At 36.5% G+C, this 19,322-nt stretch overlaps 1 protein-coding gene across 3 annotated transcripts in view; it reads right to left on the bottom strand.

Annotated features, from left to right (window-relative positions):
- Nucleotides 1-9,318: 9,318 nt before the first annotated feature.
- Nucleotides 9,319-19,322, bottom strand: part of DCP2 (decapping mRNA 2) — a 58,109-nt gene continuing 48,105 nt past the window's right edge. For 2 of the 3 annotated variants that reach the window (XM_036410936.2, XM_036410935.2), the window contains exons 9-11: nucleotides 15,377-15,487; nucleotides 14,678-14,729; nucleotides 9,319-12,535 (exon numbers count right to left, since the gene is read on the bottom strand). In XM_036410936.2, the coding sequence (XP_036266829.1) occupies nucleotides 12,372-12,535; nucleotides 14,678-14,729; nucleotides 15,377-15,487 (327 nt within the window). In that variant the 3' untranslated portion in view covers nucleotides 9,319-12,371. The remainder of the gene's footprint in view (nucleotides 12,536-14,677; nucleotides 14,730-15,376; nucleotides 15,488-19,322) is intronic. The other variant, XM_036410937.2, reaches the window with a different exon arrangement.

Genomic DNA, 19,322 nt, shown 5'->3' with positions numbered 1-19,322 from the left:
GAACTAGCTTGTGGATACTAGCTTGTGGATACTTAGGTCACTAAGAAAGTGCCTGCTGGTTCGTGTGTACTCTTTGGGTAAATTTTCATGTTGTCACAAGGAAAATGTTTTGGCTGAAAAGTATTTCCAAAAATTAGTTTTCTCCCTTTTTCCAGCTTGCCTAGGGCAGTGGTCAGCAAACCATGGCTCATGAGACACATGCGGCTCTTTGGCCCCTTGAGTGTGGCTCTTCCACAAAATACCACGGCCTGGGTGAGTCTATTTTGAAGAAGTGGCGTTAGAAGAGGTTTAAAAAACTTGGCTCTCAAAAGAAATTTCAATTTTACTGTTGATATTTGGCTCTGTTGACTAATGAGTTTGCCGACCACTGGCCTAGGTGAATGTCCTCCTCTAAGCAAATGGGGCATGCATTCATGGCTTTCTGACACAGGAATAAAGTCCTATCAGCTGGCCTACCATTCTCATTCCAAGTTAAAACAGAGAACCCACCCTTGTAGGGTTAGTTCATGTAACCCCTCCAGACCAGAAGGTCTTGGCTCTTCCATTAAGAGCCCATGTATTACTGAAACTACCTGGCCTCATTCTGAGTTTATACTTCACTATAATACTTTTTAAATATGTGTTGAGTAGGTGAAACTATTCCCCAGTGAAACTGTTACTTTTATAAATGTGTAGAATAAAAAAGCTATCATTAAATAGTTGATTTCCTTTCCTGGTATTTTTCAAATACTCCTCATTGAAGATGAACCAACAGGCACTTGGTTATGCTAATTGTGGGGCCTACTAAAACTGAATTGATCATTAAGTGATTGCAGGTGCCTGGGTAATTTTCCTTTTTTATAAGCTGAATTCTTCCTAAATAGAAGCTGGTTTATATTAACATCTCCATCAGAGGTAAAACAATGTTCTTAATTCTAACTTGTATGAGGTATTAAAAAAACAAACAAAAATCTTCATATTTTTAACTGTTTTCTCCCAGTGGTTTCTTACCCCTTTTAGGCAGTTAACTTCTCTGTTCAGGGTTCAGTCTTTGTCCCTTAGAGCAGTGGGCATGGGAAGAAAAGACCCATTTCAGTTTTCTTGAGTGCAGTTCCTGCCCGCTGCTGAATGGAGGCAAAAATCAGTAAGAGAATTCTACTGTAGTACCATCAACGTCTAAGTGGGCCTACCAACGATATCTGATGTCTGCCAAGGCTCCAAGTGCTCCAGCTACCAAAACTGCCAAGCCACACACCATGGGTGGTAAGATTGCTTTTTGAAACTTCCACCAAAAGTTATTTATGATTGTCAGCTGTCTGATGACAGATATTTACTCATCATGCCCTCGAGCTCCAGAGGAATTACAAAGTGTCTCAGCATTGCCAATGCAGCTAATTAACTGTTTCATACTCACTCTCATCTGCTGGCATGTCAGCTTTCTGAAGTTAATATCCAGTGCTTGAAACTGGAAATATGTCAATAAAAAAAATTAAGTACCAGTTAAACATAATTGCTCAATTCTCCTTTGAGGTGCATGCCCTTCTGAGTTCTCTTCTGAGCAGTACTTTGCAGGAACCCCAGAGTGACGTGCAAAATGCATAATTAGGAGTATGGCTCAACCATGAACTATTTAAAGTGAAAATTTCATCATGTTCACTAAGTTTACAGCTGCATCTATTTCTTGATGCAGCAAATATAGTTTCTAGAGGCCAAAAGGGGAGCAAGGTCTCTGATGATTAAGTTTTGCATTGAGGGCATAGTCATTATATTGGCAAGTTTTTATTTGGGGTGGGCAGACATAAATAACAATTTTTGTTTTTTCTATAGTAGGTGACACTAAAAAATCATATGTAATTATTTTTCATTTTATCTAGAGAATGTCTTGTCAAGAAATAATACAACTGCCACCTTTCACTGAGGCTTACAAACTTACTAGTGCTCAGAAGCTGGCACTATTTTGTAAGAGACAAAACTTGTTACAAAACAAAAATTATGCCTTTTCCTGCACTCCCAATTCTCACTCAAGTTTACCCAAATCCTATTCTAGATCATTGAAACTCCGTGTGTCCACAGGCCAGGCTGAAGTTAACCTTGAACATGCCACTTTTTGCAGTTACTTCCTGCCTGACTATATTTGTAGTCACTAACAGATATAAAAGTTAGCCTAAAGCATATATAATAACTGGAATTAGAATTATCACTGATAAGACTAGAAAATGGTACAAGTCTGAATAGCAGCTGTTTTGCTAAATCTTGTATAAAAGAAGCTAGTTCCACATATAGACAATTACATTTTTAGTTAAGATTTTGCATGTGACCTTGACAAGAAATCTCTGCTCCATAACAACAACTACTACTGGATAACCATAGACTTCACCAACAGTTCTTGATTTTTCCATAGTAGGTAGATACAAAATCACTGATCCAATAATCATCTGAAATATCAGCTCAACAGAATAGAACAAGCTATATACAAAATTCCCCATATTCATAATGATGACATGTGTAGTTGTTCCTGGTCTACATTCACTTTTGCACTTTCTGCAAATTAAATCCATGTGGAAAATGTTCTGTTTGTAGAACTCTGGTACTCACTTATAGTGTTCAAGTTAGGACTGCCAAGTGAAAAAAGGACTGCCAAGTGAAAAAAGCAAAGGACCCTAATAATCTGCTTTGCTAATGAAACGTGTTCCTTTCTTACTACTTCTGATAAGTTTTTAGACATTGTCAAGACTTACTTTGCATGAGATTTGTTTCCTATTTGAAAATGTGCTACTTTTAAACCACTTGAACTATTAGAAAAACCTGCTTGAATGTACTATCAGTTATTAAAGCACATGTGACTGTCAGTATTGTTCTACTGTTTGTACTAAAAGTCTCATTTTACAGTTGCTACTTAGCCTTGTTCTATACCTTGTAGATTATTCATTTCTATGCTTTAAATGTTTCTAGATGCCTTTCATTTTATTAGCAGATGTAAAATAGCTACTTTGTGTTCTTTGATATATAATTGTTTTTTAAAATCTCCATTTATTTATACAGAGACATTTATAATATTTTACAAACATTCTTATATTCTGAATAAATATTTCTAATTCCAAGATGTACTGGAACTGTGTTCATTAAAGGGGAAGACTGTCCTTTCATAATACTGTTTGTCTAACATGTAAATATCAGATCTGTGGGGGTTCACACTAAATCACAGCCCTAGTCAAAGCAGGACTAGAAGACAGACTATAGTTAGGTTAAAAAGAAACCTAATTTATCACCAAATTTCTATTTGGCAGCCTGTTCAAGTTTAATATGAATGCGAAGTTATTAACGGATTTTCTTTTCCTTTTAAAACATCACTGAAACGGGGAATATAATCAAGAATTGGAAATACAAGGAAGTCATACGTGACTACAAGAAAGGATGGCAACCAGCTTTGTAATATGTCATTTCTCACTATCTCAAGGCAAAGTACCTCTGACAAGAGTGTAATACCTTGGTTACTCTCAATATTTTAACTAAAATAAAAATATTGAGATCTATAGAAGAGAATATATTTCTTCCCTGAGATCCAAGGACTGTCAAGTATTAAAAACATGATTATAGAACAATTCAAGAATTGCAAGATTATGTATCTAACTCATACTCAACAACCAAACTAATTGTTTTGAGATAGAAAATTACATACCAGTTCTTTATTTCCATTGCAGAGACCCTCTACAGTTTAATATTTCTTCCTATCAAATAAACGTACCTTTATCTTATACTTATCGGTCCAAAGAGATGCAACCATAATATGAGCAACATGGAACCTATAACAAGTAATAGCAGAAAGCAAATTAAAAGGTAGTAAGTAAAACTGCCAAGCAGCAAATTTATTAGTATTGCACTAGTCAAAATTTAACATGATAATGTTTTTACAGAAAGCCAGTATTTGAGCAATCAACTAAAAATTTTTTTTTTTAATTACAAAGAAAACCTTCCATTATTCAAATTGTATTCTGTAATTTCTAAATTGGTGTTACATCAAAACGCTTTCAAAAAGAACATCATACATAACACATAGGGATTTGTTCATTCTCTCAGTGGAGAGTACAGCTGGCATTTCTAGTAACTTTGGAAGTGCAGTAATCCTCAAACATTTAAACTCCCAGTTCATAAACTTGAGTCTTCATTTATGATAGTTACACCCAATATAAATGAAAAACAGTCATTTACACTAAGGGAAGGAGACAAAGCTACTGGTTCAACCAGGATGTAATAAATCCATTCTGAAGTATCAACTGATATAACTACATGGTGTGAACCCAACAGGTATTCTGCTCTCCCTGAATGTTTGACAATTAACCAAACAAGCACCAAGAATTTCATTACTACTACAGACAGAATAACTCTTAATGTAAAGTTTACTTACATAGTCTTTCTGCAAACATTAAAATGCCCTAAGATAGAGTAATGAAATGATGCTATTAAGGCAAAATTTAAATGTTAAACTTCACATAAAACAACTGATTATTGAATAACATTTACAAATCTATTTAGTTATCACATTTATCCTAAAGTACAGTTTTCTCAATTGAATATCATATACTTAGACCATTTCATCAATTTTTTTTGCCAGCTTTTAAAGTTCCAAATAAAATTGTTTAACATGGCTCAGCATAAATGTCACCTTTTTCAGACAAAAACTATTCCCAAGAAGTTATTTTAGGACTACATATTTTCCATGAATAATATCTAGTCCTCACAGCATAAAAAACATTTGTTCATATCTTGTTTTGGAAATAGGGAGTAAAAAGAAGTGAATTCTTAACTCCCTTTCCCATCCAAACTAAAGAGTATGCCCTTATTTTGCTTAGATGAAAGATACATAGATTTCACTTAAGTTAGCTATAATAATACATGAATTATAATTCCATTTGATTAATCATTTTATTCTGAAATAAGATTGTTTGAAATTTTAATTAAAGCCAACAAGTAAAATCAACTATCTGACTTGTATGAGTCAGTACCTACCAAAGAATTTTATAAGGTATTAAGTCAATAAGCAAAGTTCAAAAACAATTATAAGGAAATATATATGTATTATGTATATACACAAATATTAATATATGTATGTAAAATAGTTCATGACTTTTATTTTCCTTCCCTGTTTGTTATTAAAGAAAGTTTGTAATATTTATCAAATAGAAGTCAGGTTAGCTGCCTCCTGTCCTAACTCCAAAGTGAAATATACACCATAAGTAACATTAAAGACACAGTTCTTTGGACACTTGCATTTGAAACTAAAAGATACTTGTGCAAGATACAAACACAAACCCAAAATGAACATAAAGATCATGGTGCCCTAGGACAGTGGGGAGATGTGCTCTGTGCCTTTCCATCCATACATATCCTAGGTAAAGTACACAGAGCGCCAGTCCACAGCTACTCACTGTATCAGCACATCTAGCCAAACTGCTGAGGAAGAGTTACTGCCTCTCTCCATTTCATTCACCATTGCAAACCTTTGCTTCCATTTGCTGCCATGTAGTCTATTCCTAAATATCACAAAAGCATAAGCCAAGATATAATTTTACAAAGAACTAGCTAACTACTTAAAGCTTGAGAAATGACTAAATGTAGATTTGTGCCACAAATGTTTCATTCCATACACTGTAGCTATAGACTGCTTTAGGACCTCAGATTCAATTAATTAAAAACAGATTAAATTGTTAAATTCTACCTTAAAAAGTCTACAGCCACCCTAGCCAGTTTAGCTAAGTGGGTAGAGCATCAACCTGCAGAGTGAAGGGTCCCACGTTCGATTCCGGTCAAGTGCACATGCCTGGGTTGTGGGCTCGATCCTCAGTAGGGGGTGTGCAGGAGGCAGCCGATCAAAGAGTCTCATCATTGATGTTTCTATCTCTCCCTTTCTCTCTGAAATCAATAAAAGTATATATTTTTATTTATTTATTTATTTATTTTAATAAAGTACTTTCTGTAGTTCATCATTGTTTACATTTTTTTAAAATATATTGATTTTTTTACAGAGGAAGAGAGAGGGATAGAGAATTAGAAACATCGATGAGAGTCATCGATCAGCTGCCTCTTGCACACCTCCCACTGGGGATGTGCCCGTAACCAAGGTACATGCCCGGAATTGAACCCGGGACCTTTCAGTCCGCAGGCCGATGCTCTATCCACTGATCCAAACCGGTTCGGGCAAAAGTATATGTTTTTTAAAAGTCCTTAAAAAATATCTAAAAATAAAAAAGTCTACTGCCTAGGAATATTAACTGAGACCTCTAAAAGACTGAGGACCAGCAGAACACTGCTCCTTTTACCCTAGAAACGCATAGATGTTTTCTTTATTCCCAACCCAATTTGACAGCCACATATATCGAGACTTAAAATAGCACTGGTTTCTATACCCTCCCATGTGCTTACTGCTTCAAGGACCATAGTGAGATCAATTCTCAAAAGCAAGACATTATCGCTGCTTACAAATGCCCAGAGTGCGGATTCACCGTTAAGTATGCAGCACAAAAATTTTAAAAAACTCTCCTACAATATAAGAGTAGGGGAGTAGGGAGAGGGATTCAATGGCCTCTTCCTGGCTAGTCACACCAAGAAAAAGAATTAAAAAACAAATCTTAAAGTGGACAACAGATAGAAGCCAGTAACTAAACACCCAAACACCTGCAAGAATCCTCCCACCAAAAAAGCAACATATCTATGTTCAGGGCCTATTCTTCCCCCACTGGACTGAAAGTCTACTAAGAATAGGGTCCATATGGAACAAAATTATAAACAAGGGCAATTGGTTTCTATATTGAATCCCTTTCCCCAGAGCACCTGACCAGCACTACAGTGTCAATACAAGCACCTTGTCAAGGTGAGTGCCTTTTACATTTTTCTTTCAAGCTGCTATCCCAGCGTACCAGCCTCTCTGCTAACCACAGAAGACCAAAGACAAATGGAATCTTTTAACTGACAAAATTATTAATCTGGGGATCCATTTCTCAAGATATAATACTTCCATTCTTTATTATAGTTTTTATTTATTTATACTTCTTTGTACTTTATGTTAAACTCTGAGCCACTAAGTTCATGAAAGCCAGCCGTTCAAGTCTACTCCCATGCGCGAGAGCTAGCTTTACTGTTTTCCCTAACCAAATATAGACTACTATTTCAATGGCAAATGCTGTTGGTCACAAGGCAACTCAATGGGAAGGAATGGATCACTATACAAGACAAATGTATGCCTTCCGCATTAAGAGACTATGACATGACTGACTACAGCTGTGTGTGCTCTGGGTTAAGCTGTGAGAAAGCAGGGCACTTCAGTATGGCTGGACTTGCAGTGTCAGCAAAGGAAGGACCAGACACCCAAATACTGATCTTTAAAGTGAGGAAATTTACTTCAGATTTCCTGGATTGCTTGGCAACTGACATAGGATAAATGAACTATCCAGAGCTAGAAAACACCTGGTAATGGCCACATAATGTTAAGACTCTGCTTGGGTAAGCAGTGCTCACAGTTCTAGTGTAATACATCATAAAGCACTCAAGAACTGATTTATCTCCTCTAAATTTTTTTCTTTACACTCTCTCTGCCCAGCAACTAAACTTATCTTCTTCTTTTAGGGCATTTTTATTCTAAAATAATAACCTGTCATATTTTTAAAACTTCAATCCAGAACTCTACTTTGAAAGCATGGACAGACCCTTTCCTGGCCATTGGCAATCTGCCATCGTTATGACAGAGATGTACAGACTTTAAGAGTAACTCAATTCCAGGAAAAAAGGGACTGAGAAAGCCCATCAAATCTCACTTTTAAAATGTTTGGCAACTATACAAAAGCACTTTAAAGTCTTAGGACAGAATACAAAATGAAGAGCTCTAGCTAGGCTTTACTAAGCTATCAGGAATAAAGTTTAACAAAACTTGTTTTACTAACAACTGTTAACCTAGAGACAGGTAAGTACTTAAAAAAAAAGTATATTGATACCATCAGACAAAATAAGAGTTTGTCTTATTTATCATTAGTTACAGCAATACATGAGCCCTTTTCTCTAGGCTAGAAGATAATCCAAGTCAAAATTACTAAGTAAGACTTATTTTTCTCCAATCAAAAAATATTAATGAATCTGACCTTATATCTATCATAATCATCATAGTAATAAGAGCCAATATGCTAATGGTCAGGACGTCATAACACTTTAACAACCTATCACATGCTCCAGAGACAGGGCTCAACCTGGCAGGCACCAGGAGGCAGGACCAGCCGGAGGCAACTCAAGGGACTGAGGGTGGGGCTTGAAGCGGCCAGAGAAGGCCAGAGAGGAAAGGGGGCTGGGCCAGGCACACTGGAGCTCTGCGGGGAGAGGTTTGGATATCAAGGCAGGGTGGCAGGTGGCTGAGTGGGGGCTGCACGATTTTTCGAGCTGGGCTCCTAGTGATTAATATAAAAAAGAAATGCTGCCTCAGAGAGTCATTGAGACACAACACATGTCAATCAAAACAAAATCTCTGAGCAGGCAAAAAAAAAGTCCAACCATACAAAGATATTAAAAAAAAAAAAAAAAACACAAGAGATTTTCTTATTGGTAATAAGAAAAATTACTTGGCTGACTTTATAACTAACTTTGTTCCTTACTATTCAAATTAACTACCTACTGGACACACACACAGAAAAAAAAAAGTTAAATGAGAGAAAAGGTAATGAAATGTTTTTAGATGAAAACATGCATTCAGACCTAAATATTTCTAAAGACCACCACAATATATTAAATTTTATAGAATTTAATCCCTTTGGAAGGATGCTATTCACTTACATTTGAGTTCTGTTCAGGTGATATTACAGTAGCCCCCACTTACCCACAGAGATGCATTCCAAAATCCCCAGTGGATGCTTGAAACCACAGATGCCCATCTTGTTCAATCCAGATCAGCTGGACCCCAGCAGCAAGCTAACCTACTGGTCAGAGTGTCTGCGCCTGGTGGTCAGTGTATGTCATAGCAACTGGTCGATCAGTTGACTGTCTGCCCCCTGGTGGTCAATGCACATCAGAGCAAGCAGTTCAGAGGCCTTAGCATATCATTAGCATATTACACTTTGATTGGTTAAACGGTCGACCAGATGACCAGACACTTAGCATATTAGGCTTTTTATTATATAGGATAAGGGTCACTTGAACACACAAGCACTGTGATACCATGAAAATGAATCTGATGGCTACTAACTGAATAATGGGCAGCAGGAACATATACAGCATGGATCCTAAACAAAGGGATGATTCAAGTCCCTGGCTGGAGGAAGCAGGACAACATGAGATTTCATCACGCAAATTAGAACAACACAATTTAAAACTTTAAATTGTCTATTTCTGGAATTTTCCGCTTATAATTTTCAGACCGCAGTTGCTTATAGGTAACTAAAACCACAGAAAGCAAAGCTACAGATAAATGAGGACTATTGAACAAATTATTAGAAGACAAACTACCAACCCAATCTTATAGCATAAAATCAATTTTGCTACATATCTTCAATATCTGTACTAACTGGCATTTAATAGAAAAATAAGGATCTCCAAAGCTTAAAGCAGCAAACAGGGAACACAGTTCCTTTGACAACAAAGACTTGCCTTCTATATTAGTAGGAAAATCCAACTTAATTTTCAAATATCTTCAATCAAATTTCACTTATGCTCATAAAAGAATCCTATTAGGTTCTCAGAAATCTTCAAATGTTCATGTCTCAGAAGAGCATCACTATCTGAAATCATAAAACCATTAACTTGCTATTTCTTAATAAAAACGTATAAACCATACCCTATCTTTTGGATTACAACAGTTAAGTACAAAAACAATTCATTTAACATCTTACCAATCATTACAGTTATATATAAAAGCACCTACAAAATTTAAAAAATAAAAGATTCACAGTGCACTGAACCTTCAAACATATAAAGTTGGAACATAAGAACATTTAAAAAGGGGATTCAAAAACATAAACATAATATGAAGCTAACAAAACTACTCTTATATAGCTTAAAATGCAGCACACAGAAGTTATTGCATATTCACAGCACACTTCTTTATCACTTGATTTCTTCAGACCATGCTATCATTTCTCAAAGGAGAAATCTAGTTCTGTGCTAAGCATGGCCTTTCTCAAGGAAACCTGAACACTGAGAAACTAATACACAGGTTTGAGGGAATAAGTATAGCAGATGTACATAAAGCAGATACATCCAACTTACACATTCTCTGCATAGTTTAATCACATCACAAACTTTACTCACATCTTTTAACATTTTTTTAATCTCAAACTCAAGATAGCTAAAAGCTTCAAATTATCAAAATACCATCCCCACAATACCTATTTTGCTCCACAGTGCATGTGTGAAGCAGTACAATAGCAGTAACGTTGAGCTATGGTTAAACCACCATCACTGAAGAGAGAATGTGTTGGTTCTTGAAAGGCTCAACATTACTAGACACACTTCTGAAGACTCTAATCTCTTTTGCTTTAGTATTGAGAGCTAAAAAAAAATCCAAATCTAGGCACCAGACTGACCATGGTATATAGCACTCACTTAAAAAGAAAAAACACTAAAAATTAAATGGCTTCCAGATGACAGTAAATGAGTGAAAATGATTTAACTACCAGGAAAACGAAGTTTCACTCCCTTAATAACTGAACAGAAATCTGGAATGCTGGGACCAACTATAAATATGGCTCAAGGAGACCCAAGCAAAGCAGTTGTATTTCTGGAAAGAAGAGTAAGAACTTCCACACACAATCATAAAACATGTTTTTTAAGAAGTCACAGAGGATTCACAAATGTGTCACATTAAAAGATGCAGGATTGTAAATAACTTTATGCTAAACACAATGCTGCAATTGTGAATTCTCCTGCTTAGCACCAAGAAGGTAACTTTCATTAATAAATATAATTTCTCCTTTAAAATCAAGCCATTTAACAGCTAAAGCAAAGTAACACCAAGTAAATTCCTTACAATAGCATTTCTTTTGAAAGTCCCATTGGTTACATGAACCCCTATTAAATAGGCTACCTATACAGAATAAAGATTTCTATGATAAAATTTACAAGCAGAGATATATTTTGTGGATACCACATGTAAAAACGATTTTTAAAACCCACATGACAGATGCACACACACGTATATGCTCCCACAACTCCACCCCCCACAAAGAATTACCATCATTGAGGTCAGAAATAGCCCAAACACTGAAGCCCCATTAAAGCTCTGGTGATTGTCCTTAATTATAGCTGAAATTCTTAAAATGGGCACTACCATCCTTATTTGGAAGTACAAATCCCGAAGATGAAAAATACATTCCTAGAAGTGAGTTATGTATGTTAATTTCATGTTCTGATCTTCCCCGAGAGAGAGGCTTTACCTGTACTTGGGTACACTGCACGCCCCTTCCATTCTCACTCCATCACACAGGGGCTTCAGCATGCTAATAAAAGCAAGTCAGTCTCTTACTACTGCAAATTGGAACCAAATATAACATCTGTTTCCAGAGATCAACACTGAGATGCAATGTAAAACCTAATAATGTCAGTATTCCAAACTTATTTACACAACCGTATATAGAGTATATCTTCACAAGAACAAAATAATTGTATAACACTTGAAGAGTTGGCGTCAGGATGAAGACCTAACAAAGGCAGCTGCTGCGTCCCAGCCTCCATGCTCTCTGCTACCCACTTTCCGGCTGCCTCACAGGTCAGAGAGAGCAGCAACTCCCCACCCAACAACCCAGTCCTCTCCAGGCTGAGAACTGGGTCCTTAAACGAAGGGCTAAGAGAGTTCATTTTGAACATGAACATTATATAAGAGATGCTGGCTCTAAAAACCTTTCAACTAAATTTCAAGCAGAGGAGGATTAAAGAACCTACGTGGTGAGAAATAAAGAAATTCACAAAATGAAACCAAAGATGACCTGCAATCTTGACTTCCATATTTCAGCTTTTATGTTTAACAAATTATATACCTTGTTTCTTTTAAAATTTCAATATAAGGAAACTAAAGTGAGTAGATAGAGCATTTCCATTTACTTAATGAAAACTCAAATACTATTTTCTTGATTAGAATATAAAAAAAAACACACCTCAATCATAAAAAAAAAAGCCCTCATAAAAAGTAACTTAAATTCATTAGCCAAACACTGAAAAGGTACACTGTATAAAAGTTTATAAAACTGCATTTAGTCCAAACTCATGTTTCTTTTCTCTCTCTTATACGGAAAATCATCTCCTCAGAAACGTCATTGCCTTCCTGCATTTCTTTAAAACACCTGAGAAAGGTAAGGCTCAGAGAGACACCCACTCAAATGCAACAGGTCTCTGGCTCTTGGAACTTCCACAACACATCTGCTGCCTCAAAGGTCCAAGATTTTCATTATAGCATTATGGTCAAACTTGAAGCTCAAAAAGGCTCTGGATGAAAAGGGAAACTTGCAATGTCCATTACATGCCACAGTCTGTCCCTCAGCATGTTCTAACAACTGGTCTTCACCAGAGCAAGGTAAGTCATATGCAGCATCTGTGTTAAAATACAAAAGAAATAAGCTCAGTAATGTGTAACCTTTTGTTAAAAATATACTGTACATGATAAATTCCTTTATATCTCCCACACTCTTGAGTATTACCTGTTATTGCTTATTTCCACACAAACTTTCAAAATCTTAACCTCAGCCTTTATTTTCAAAACTGGGCATACCTGTTTTTAACCTCCAATATTCATATTCTGTGTCAAAATAGTGGGAGCTTCTTGACAGAAATAAAAATGTAAGCATTGTAAGATAATAATTACAACATACAGTTTGTAAAGATTTTAATTATAGAAAAATCAAGCTAAAGCTTTATTTGGAGCTTACCAATCTTCAGGGAATATACAACCTAAAGAAAAATCCAACTTTTCAAAACCACAGTACAACAAAGCACTGACTTATTATCAGGGTTTGGGGTAGTTTTCTGAAGTAGAGCAGGAGCCTGACTAGGAAAATATGTTTGGAACAGACAAGAAGAAGCCAAGATGAAAACTCTGAAATGAGGTTTCCCAGGACAAGACTTCTTTTATACTTCCTTCTCAAGATGACTCAAAATTTTATACATCCGTATGATGCCCAACTAAGCTAGGGCTACAAAGTTATAGTGCTCCTTCTTTAATATTCCTGAACATAGATTTTTTTCAAAATTTTGTGAAATAATTTATTTCTGAAATCTTGATTAAACCACAGCTTACATGATTCCACCAGCCAAGATGGCCAGAAAAACCCCATGAAGAGGATTCCTACCCTATACTAAACTAATGATAGTTTCTGCTTCTCCGTAGTTAACCTTAATTTTCCAAAATATGGTTAAAGCATCTCTTTAAAAATTTATCTTGCTTAAATCATAGACAATACTCCAAAAAATAGGATGTTTTTCATTTGTTAAGATCTTTTAATCTTACCTAATAAAAGAGAAACATGCAAATTAACCATACACACAGCTGATCAGAGTATGCAAATTAACCCAACAAAGATGGAGATTAATTTGCTTATGAAGGCACAGAGCGGTGTGAAGCCTGCTATGAGGGAAATGGGGGCAGCGGATGGAGCTACTGGAGTTGTGGCTCCAGACAGAAATGAGGACTTGCTGGCTTCAGCTGGCCGGGGAGCGGGGACTTGCCGGCCGGATCGCAGGCGGCCAGGGAGCTGGGGATTTGCCAGCTCCTGATAGGAGCAGGGACTTGCTGGCTCCAGGAAAGCTGGTAGTGAAGCCAGGGGCCTATTTTTTTTTTTTTTAAATATATTTTATTGATTTTGTACAGAGAGGAAGGGAGAGAGATAGTTAGAAACATCGATGAGAGTCATCGATCAGCTGCCTCTTGCACACCCCCTACTGGCGATATGCCCGCAACCAAGGTACATGCCCTTGACTGGAATCGAACCTGGGACCTTTCAGTCCCCAAGCCAACGCTCTATCCATTGAGCCAAACCGGCCTCGGCCAGGGGCCTATTCTTGCACAAATATCATGCAATGGGCCTCTAGTTAGATGAACAAATGCCTATTATAATACATTGAGAATTTCATTAGATTCAAAATAGCACCTAAGAAGAAAACAGTCTGCTGTATATCCCAACTACATCAGTAATACCAAAGAGGTTACTACATTCATCAACATTACTTTCCAAGTAAAGTCACACACCTACTCTTCATCATAATTGAAGATGGAGAAGTTCTAAACGTCATTTTAATAAGTTATCCTTAATACCAGCTTAAAAAGTTGATCTCTACCTCCAAAAGTGGGAAAATGTTCCCCTTCTAAGTCTGTGTACCCCTTACATACATTCTATATAATACATAGAATGAGGCCTCTTCATCTTTACAATATTTGATTCTATTCCCTCTCTAAACCTTGAGCTATTATTTACCTATAATATTCATGCACAGCACACAGGTTTGGCATTCACAAAATAAATAGCACACTGAAAGGGCAAATAATTTCATATTAATCATGTAAATAAATTCATTTTGCCAGTTTCATATATAGTGTACTTGACCATATATATAAACTCTCTCTACAGACATGTGCAACTCTCTGTTTATCCATTATAGTTTATCACACACTCCAGTAAAATCAAGGTTAGGCCAAAACCAAATTCCATGAGGAAAAAGCTTTAAAAAGAAAATAACTTGCCTGTTTCAAAATTATCCTGAAGTTTTCGTGGATGAAGTCTTTTTTCAAATTTCTATTAAAAAAACAAAACATAAACATATAAAATATACTATTTCTAGTTATTTCACTTATTATAAATGATACCTACTTTTAAAATGTAATATACTCTGAACATATTTCTTTTTCACTAAACACAAATCTATACCATCATTTTTAATAACTACATAATAGTCTATGACATAGATCTACAATACTGCATTTATTTTTTTTTAATATATTTTTATTTATTTCAGAGAGGAAGGAAGAGGGAGAGAAAAAGAGAAACATCAATGATGAAAGAGAATCATTGGCTGCCTCCTGCATACCCCACACTAGGATTGAGCCTGAAACCCAGGCACGTGCCTTGGCCAAAACTGAACCCGGGACTCTTCAGTCCGAAGGCCAACGCTCAACCCAAACCGGCTAGGGCTAAAACACTGCATTTAATATTGTTTTCTTAGATTATTTACATAGTTTCTAGTTTTTCATTATTAAGAAGAGTAAAGGAATAAACATTCTTTAAATTCCTCTTTTAAGGTAAGAATTTTTTGTGGGCAAACTACACAATTTCACTCCATAAAAATGAAGTCTTTTATCAATTCAATGTGCCTTGATAATGCCTTGCCCCACTTGTAAAAAGAGTGAACTCCCTTATTAGCATGAAATAACTGAAACTCTTACCATCAAGGAATTCTGCTGCTTAGCTGGCTGGCTGTGGACCCCATTTGTTCTTTTCTTTTGATTAGGTGAATCTTGATACTGTTTTCTGCCATTTCCCTTCATACTTTGATTCTGTATTTACAATAAGAAATAAAATGTAAACCTATAGTATTATGTAATGGACAAATATCATACTATATGAATTTGATAAGCTGGTTAAATCAGAGTTTAGCAAAGCAACCCCCTCCTCCAAATAAATCTTCCTAAAACATTGGGGAAATCATACCATATCAGTATACTTTCTTATAGAAGCACAGAGGCTCAATGCACAAAATCCATGCAAGAGTAGACCTTCCTTCCCTCAGCTGCCGCACCAACTTCCCTCTGGCACCCAGGACCCAGGCTGGCTTCTCTCCAGCTGCCAGCAGGTACCCGGAACCTGGGCTTCCCTCGCAGCCCTGGCTTCGTCTGAAAGGACGTCCGATCTATTATTATTATACTGTGTCACAAAGCAAGGTCCCTAGGAACCTTCCCACATCTCTTGCCTTATTTCATTTCTGCTTACAGATTTTGTTTCCAATGCATGAATAAACAATGGGAGAGAGCCCTGGCCAGGTAGCTCAGTTGGTTGGAGCATTGTCCCAAAGCACCAAGATTCAATCCCAATTAGAGTGCATATAGGAAACAACCAATGAATGCATTAAGTTGGTGGAGCAACAGATATTTCTATCTCTCTGCCCCCCCCCCCAAATCAATAGATAAAAAACTATTTTTTAAAGAAAAGCAAATAATGGGGGTAGAGGGACAAGTTTGTGTGACTTTCAAAAAAAAGTTATCTGGGCCCTAACTGGTGTGGCTCAGTGGATAGAGCATCGGCCTGTGGACTGAAGGGTCCCAGGTTTGATTCCGATCAAGGGCACATAACTTGGTTGTGGGCACATTCCCATAGGGGGAGTCAGGAGGCAGCTGGTCCATACAACCTAACACAATCTATAGATTCAATGCAATACCTATTAAAATACCAATGGCATATTTCAAAGATCTAGAACAAACTCTTCAAAAATTCATCTGGAATAAAAAAAGACCCCAAATAGCCACAGCTATCCTGAGAAAGAAGAACAAAGTTGGAAGGATCACAATACCAGACATCAAACTATATAAGCAAACTTCTCAAAACTGCCTGATACTGGCACAAGAGCAAACATGTAGACCAATGGAACAGAATACAGAACCCAGAAATTGACCCAAGCCATTATACTCAATTAATATTTGACAAAGGAAGCAAGAGCATATACAACAAAATCAAAACAACCTCTTGAATAAATGGTGCTAGGAAATTTTAGATACATGCAAAAAAAAAAAAAAAAAAGAAAGAAACTAAACCACCAACTTACACCATACACAAAAACAAACTAAAAATGGGTAAAGGACTTGAATATAAGATGAGAAACCATAAAAATCCTACAAGACTTGAGAGGCAGCAAAACTGCACATATATCATACCAATATCTTTACAGACACGGATCCTAGGGCAAGAAAAAAATAAACAAATGGGAGTGCATCAAAATAAAAAGCTTCTACACAACAAAAGAAACGAACAAAACAACAAGAAAGCACACTGCTGCATGGGAGGACTTATTTGCCAATGTTATCTCTGATAAAGGTTTAATTTCCAACATTTACAGAGAACTATTACAACCTAATAAAAGATAAACAACCCAATCAAAAATGGGTAAAGGACCTAAATAGACACTTTTTGAAAGCAAACATTCAGAAGCCAAGAGACACATGAAAACATGCTCAAAGTCACTAATCATCTGAGAGATGCAAATCAAAACAATGAGGTACCACCTCACACGTGTCAGAATGTGTATCATCAACAAATCAACAAATGACAAGTACTGGAGAGGATGGGGAGAAAAACGAACCCTTCTTCATTGGTGGTGAGAATGCAGATTGGTGCAACTATTGTGGAAAACAGTATGGAGTTTCCTCAAAAATTTTAAAATGAAACTCCCATTTGGCCCAGTAATACCACTTCTAGGAATATATCCCAAGAAAACAGAAACATCAATCGGAAAGGATATATGCACTCCTATGTTCATAGCAGCACAATTTACAATAGCTAAGACTTGGAAACAGCCTAAATGCCCATCAGCAGACAAATGAATTAGAAAACTATGTTACATCTATCTACACAATGGAATACTACCCTGCTGTAAAAAAGAAGAAATTCTTACCATTTGCAACAGCATGGATGGAACTGAAGAGCTTATGCTAAGTGAAATAAGCCAGGCAGTGAAAGAAAAATACCACATGATCTCACTCATTTATGGATAATAAAGAATAGTATAACCTGATGAACAAAACAATAGATACAGAGGCAGAAAAGCATTGAACAGACTGTCAAATTACAGAGGAAGGCTGGGGAGTGTTTGGGAGCGGGAGTAAGAGATTAACCCAAGAACTTGTATGCATGCAAATAAGCATAACCAATGGGCACAAGACATTGGGGGAATGGGTTGAGGGCATGTGCCAGGAGGTAGGGGAGGATGGGGGAAGGTCAATGGGAGAAAAAAGGAGACATATGTACTACTATTTGTAATACTTTAAACAATAAAAAAAAAAGTTTTTTAAAAAATTAAAAAGATCAATGAATGTAAGAGCTGAAAATAAATTTAATAAACCTGTAACCAGACTCATCACAAAAACAAAGAGGAACAAAATAAATAAAATCCTATATACAATAATAAAAGCCTAATAAGCTAAGTGTCTGGTCGACCAGTCGGCCATTCAACCAATCTAAGCATAATATGCTAATGATATGCTAAGGCCACTCAATCGCTCTCTATTATGTGCACTGGTCATCAGGGTACAGACGCTCCAACTGGTAGGTTAGCTTTGTGCTGGAGTCAGGCCAATCAGGACTGAGTAAGATAAGCCAGACATGCCCTGGAGCTCTCCTGCAGTCCCTCCCTGGCTCTGATTGTGCACTGGTGGGGTCCCTTGGCTTGGCCTGCACCCTCTCACAATCCAGGACCCCTCAGGGGATGTTTGTTGGAGAGCCAGTTTGGCCCAATCCTGCAAGCCAGGCTGAGGGACCCCACTGTTGCATGAATTCGTGCACTGAGCCTCTACTCAGATATAAAAGAGAAGTGACAATGTGAACACTGAAATACAAACTATTATAAGAAAACACTGCAAACAATTATATGACAAACTGCACATCCTTGAAGAAAAGAATAAATTCCTAAAAGATACAATCTTCTAAGACTCAATCAAAAGGAAACAAAAAATCTGAACAGACCAATAAATACTAATGAAATCAAATCATTAATATAAAAAATAATAAAAAAAACTCCCAACAAACAAAAGTCCTGGATCAGATAGCATCACAGATGAATTTTACCAAACAGTCAAAGATTTAAAACCTCTCCTTTTCAAACTAGTCCAAAAAAATTGATGAGGCCAGCATTACCCAGATTACAAAAACAAAGATATTACCCCAAAAAATGACAAGCCAATCTTCCTGATAAACACAGATGCTAAAATCCTCAACATAATATTAGCAAGCCAAATCCAGCAATACATTAATAAGATTTTACAGCATGATCAAGTGGAATTTATTTCTGGGATACAGGGTTGGTTCAATATTAATTAACATAATACACCACATAAACAAAAGGATAAAAATCATATATAAAAGTTGCAGAAAAGCATTTCACAAAATTCACCATCCTTTTACTATAAAAATTCTATGCAAAATGTGAACAGAGGAAATACATCTCAACATAATAAAGACCGTATGTACCGTAACCCACAGTTCACACCATATGCAATGGTAAAGCTAAAAGCGTTTCTCTTAAGATCAGGAACAAGACAGGGATGTCTACTTTCAGTACACTTCTATTCAATACAATTTTCAAAGTCCTAGCCACAGCAATCACAAGAAAAAATAATAAAAGAC

This window comes from Pipistrellus kuhlii, unplaced genomic scaffold (assembly GCF_014108245.1).
Source record: "Pipistrellus kuhlii isolate mPipKuh1 unplaced genomic scaffold, mPipKuh1.p scaffold_m20_p_4, whole genome shotgun sequence".
Classification (NCBI taxonomy): Eukaryota; Metazoa; Chordata; class Mammalia; order Chiroptera; family Vespertilionidae; genus Pipistrellus; species Pipistrellus kuhlii.
The sequence above is the reverse complement of the archived record's forward strand: the minus strand, read 5'-3'. Positions and strand labels throughout refer to the sequence as shown.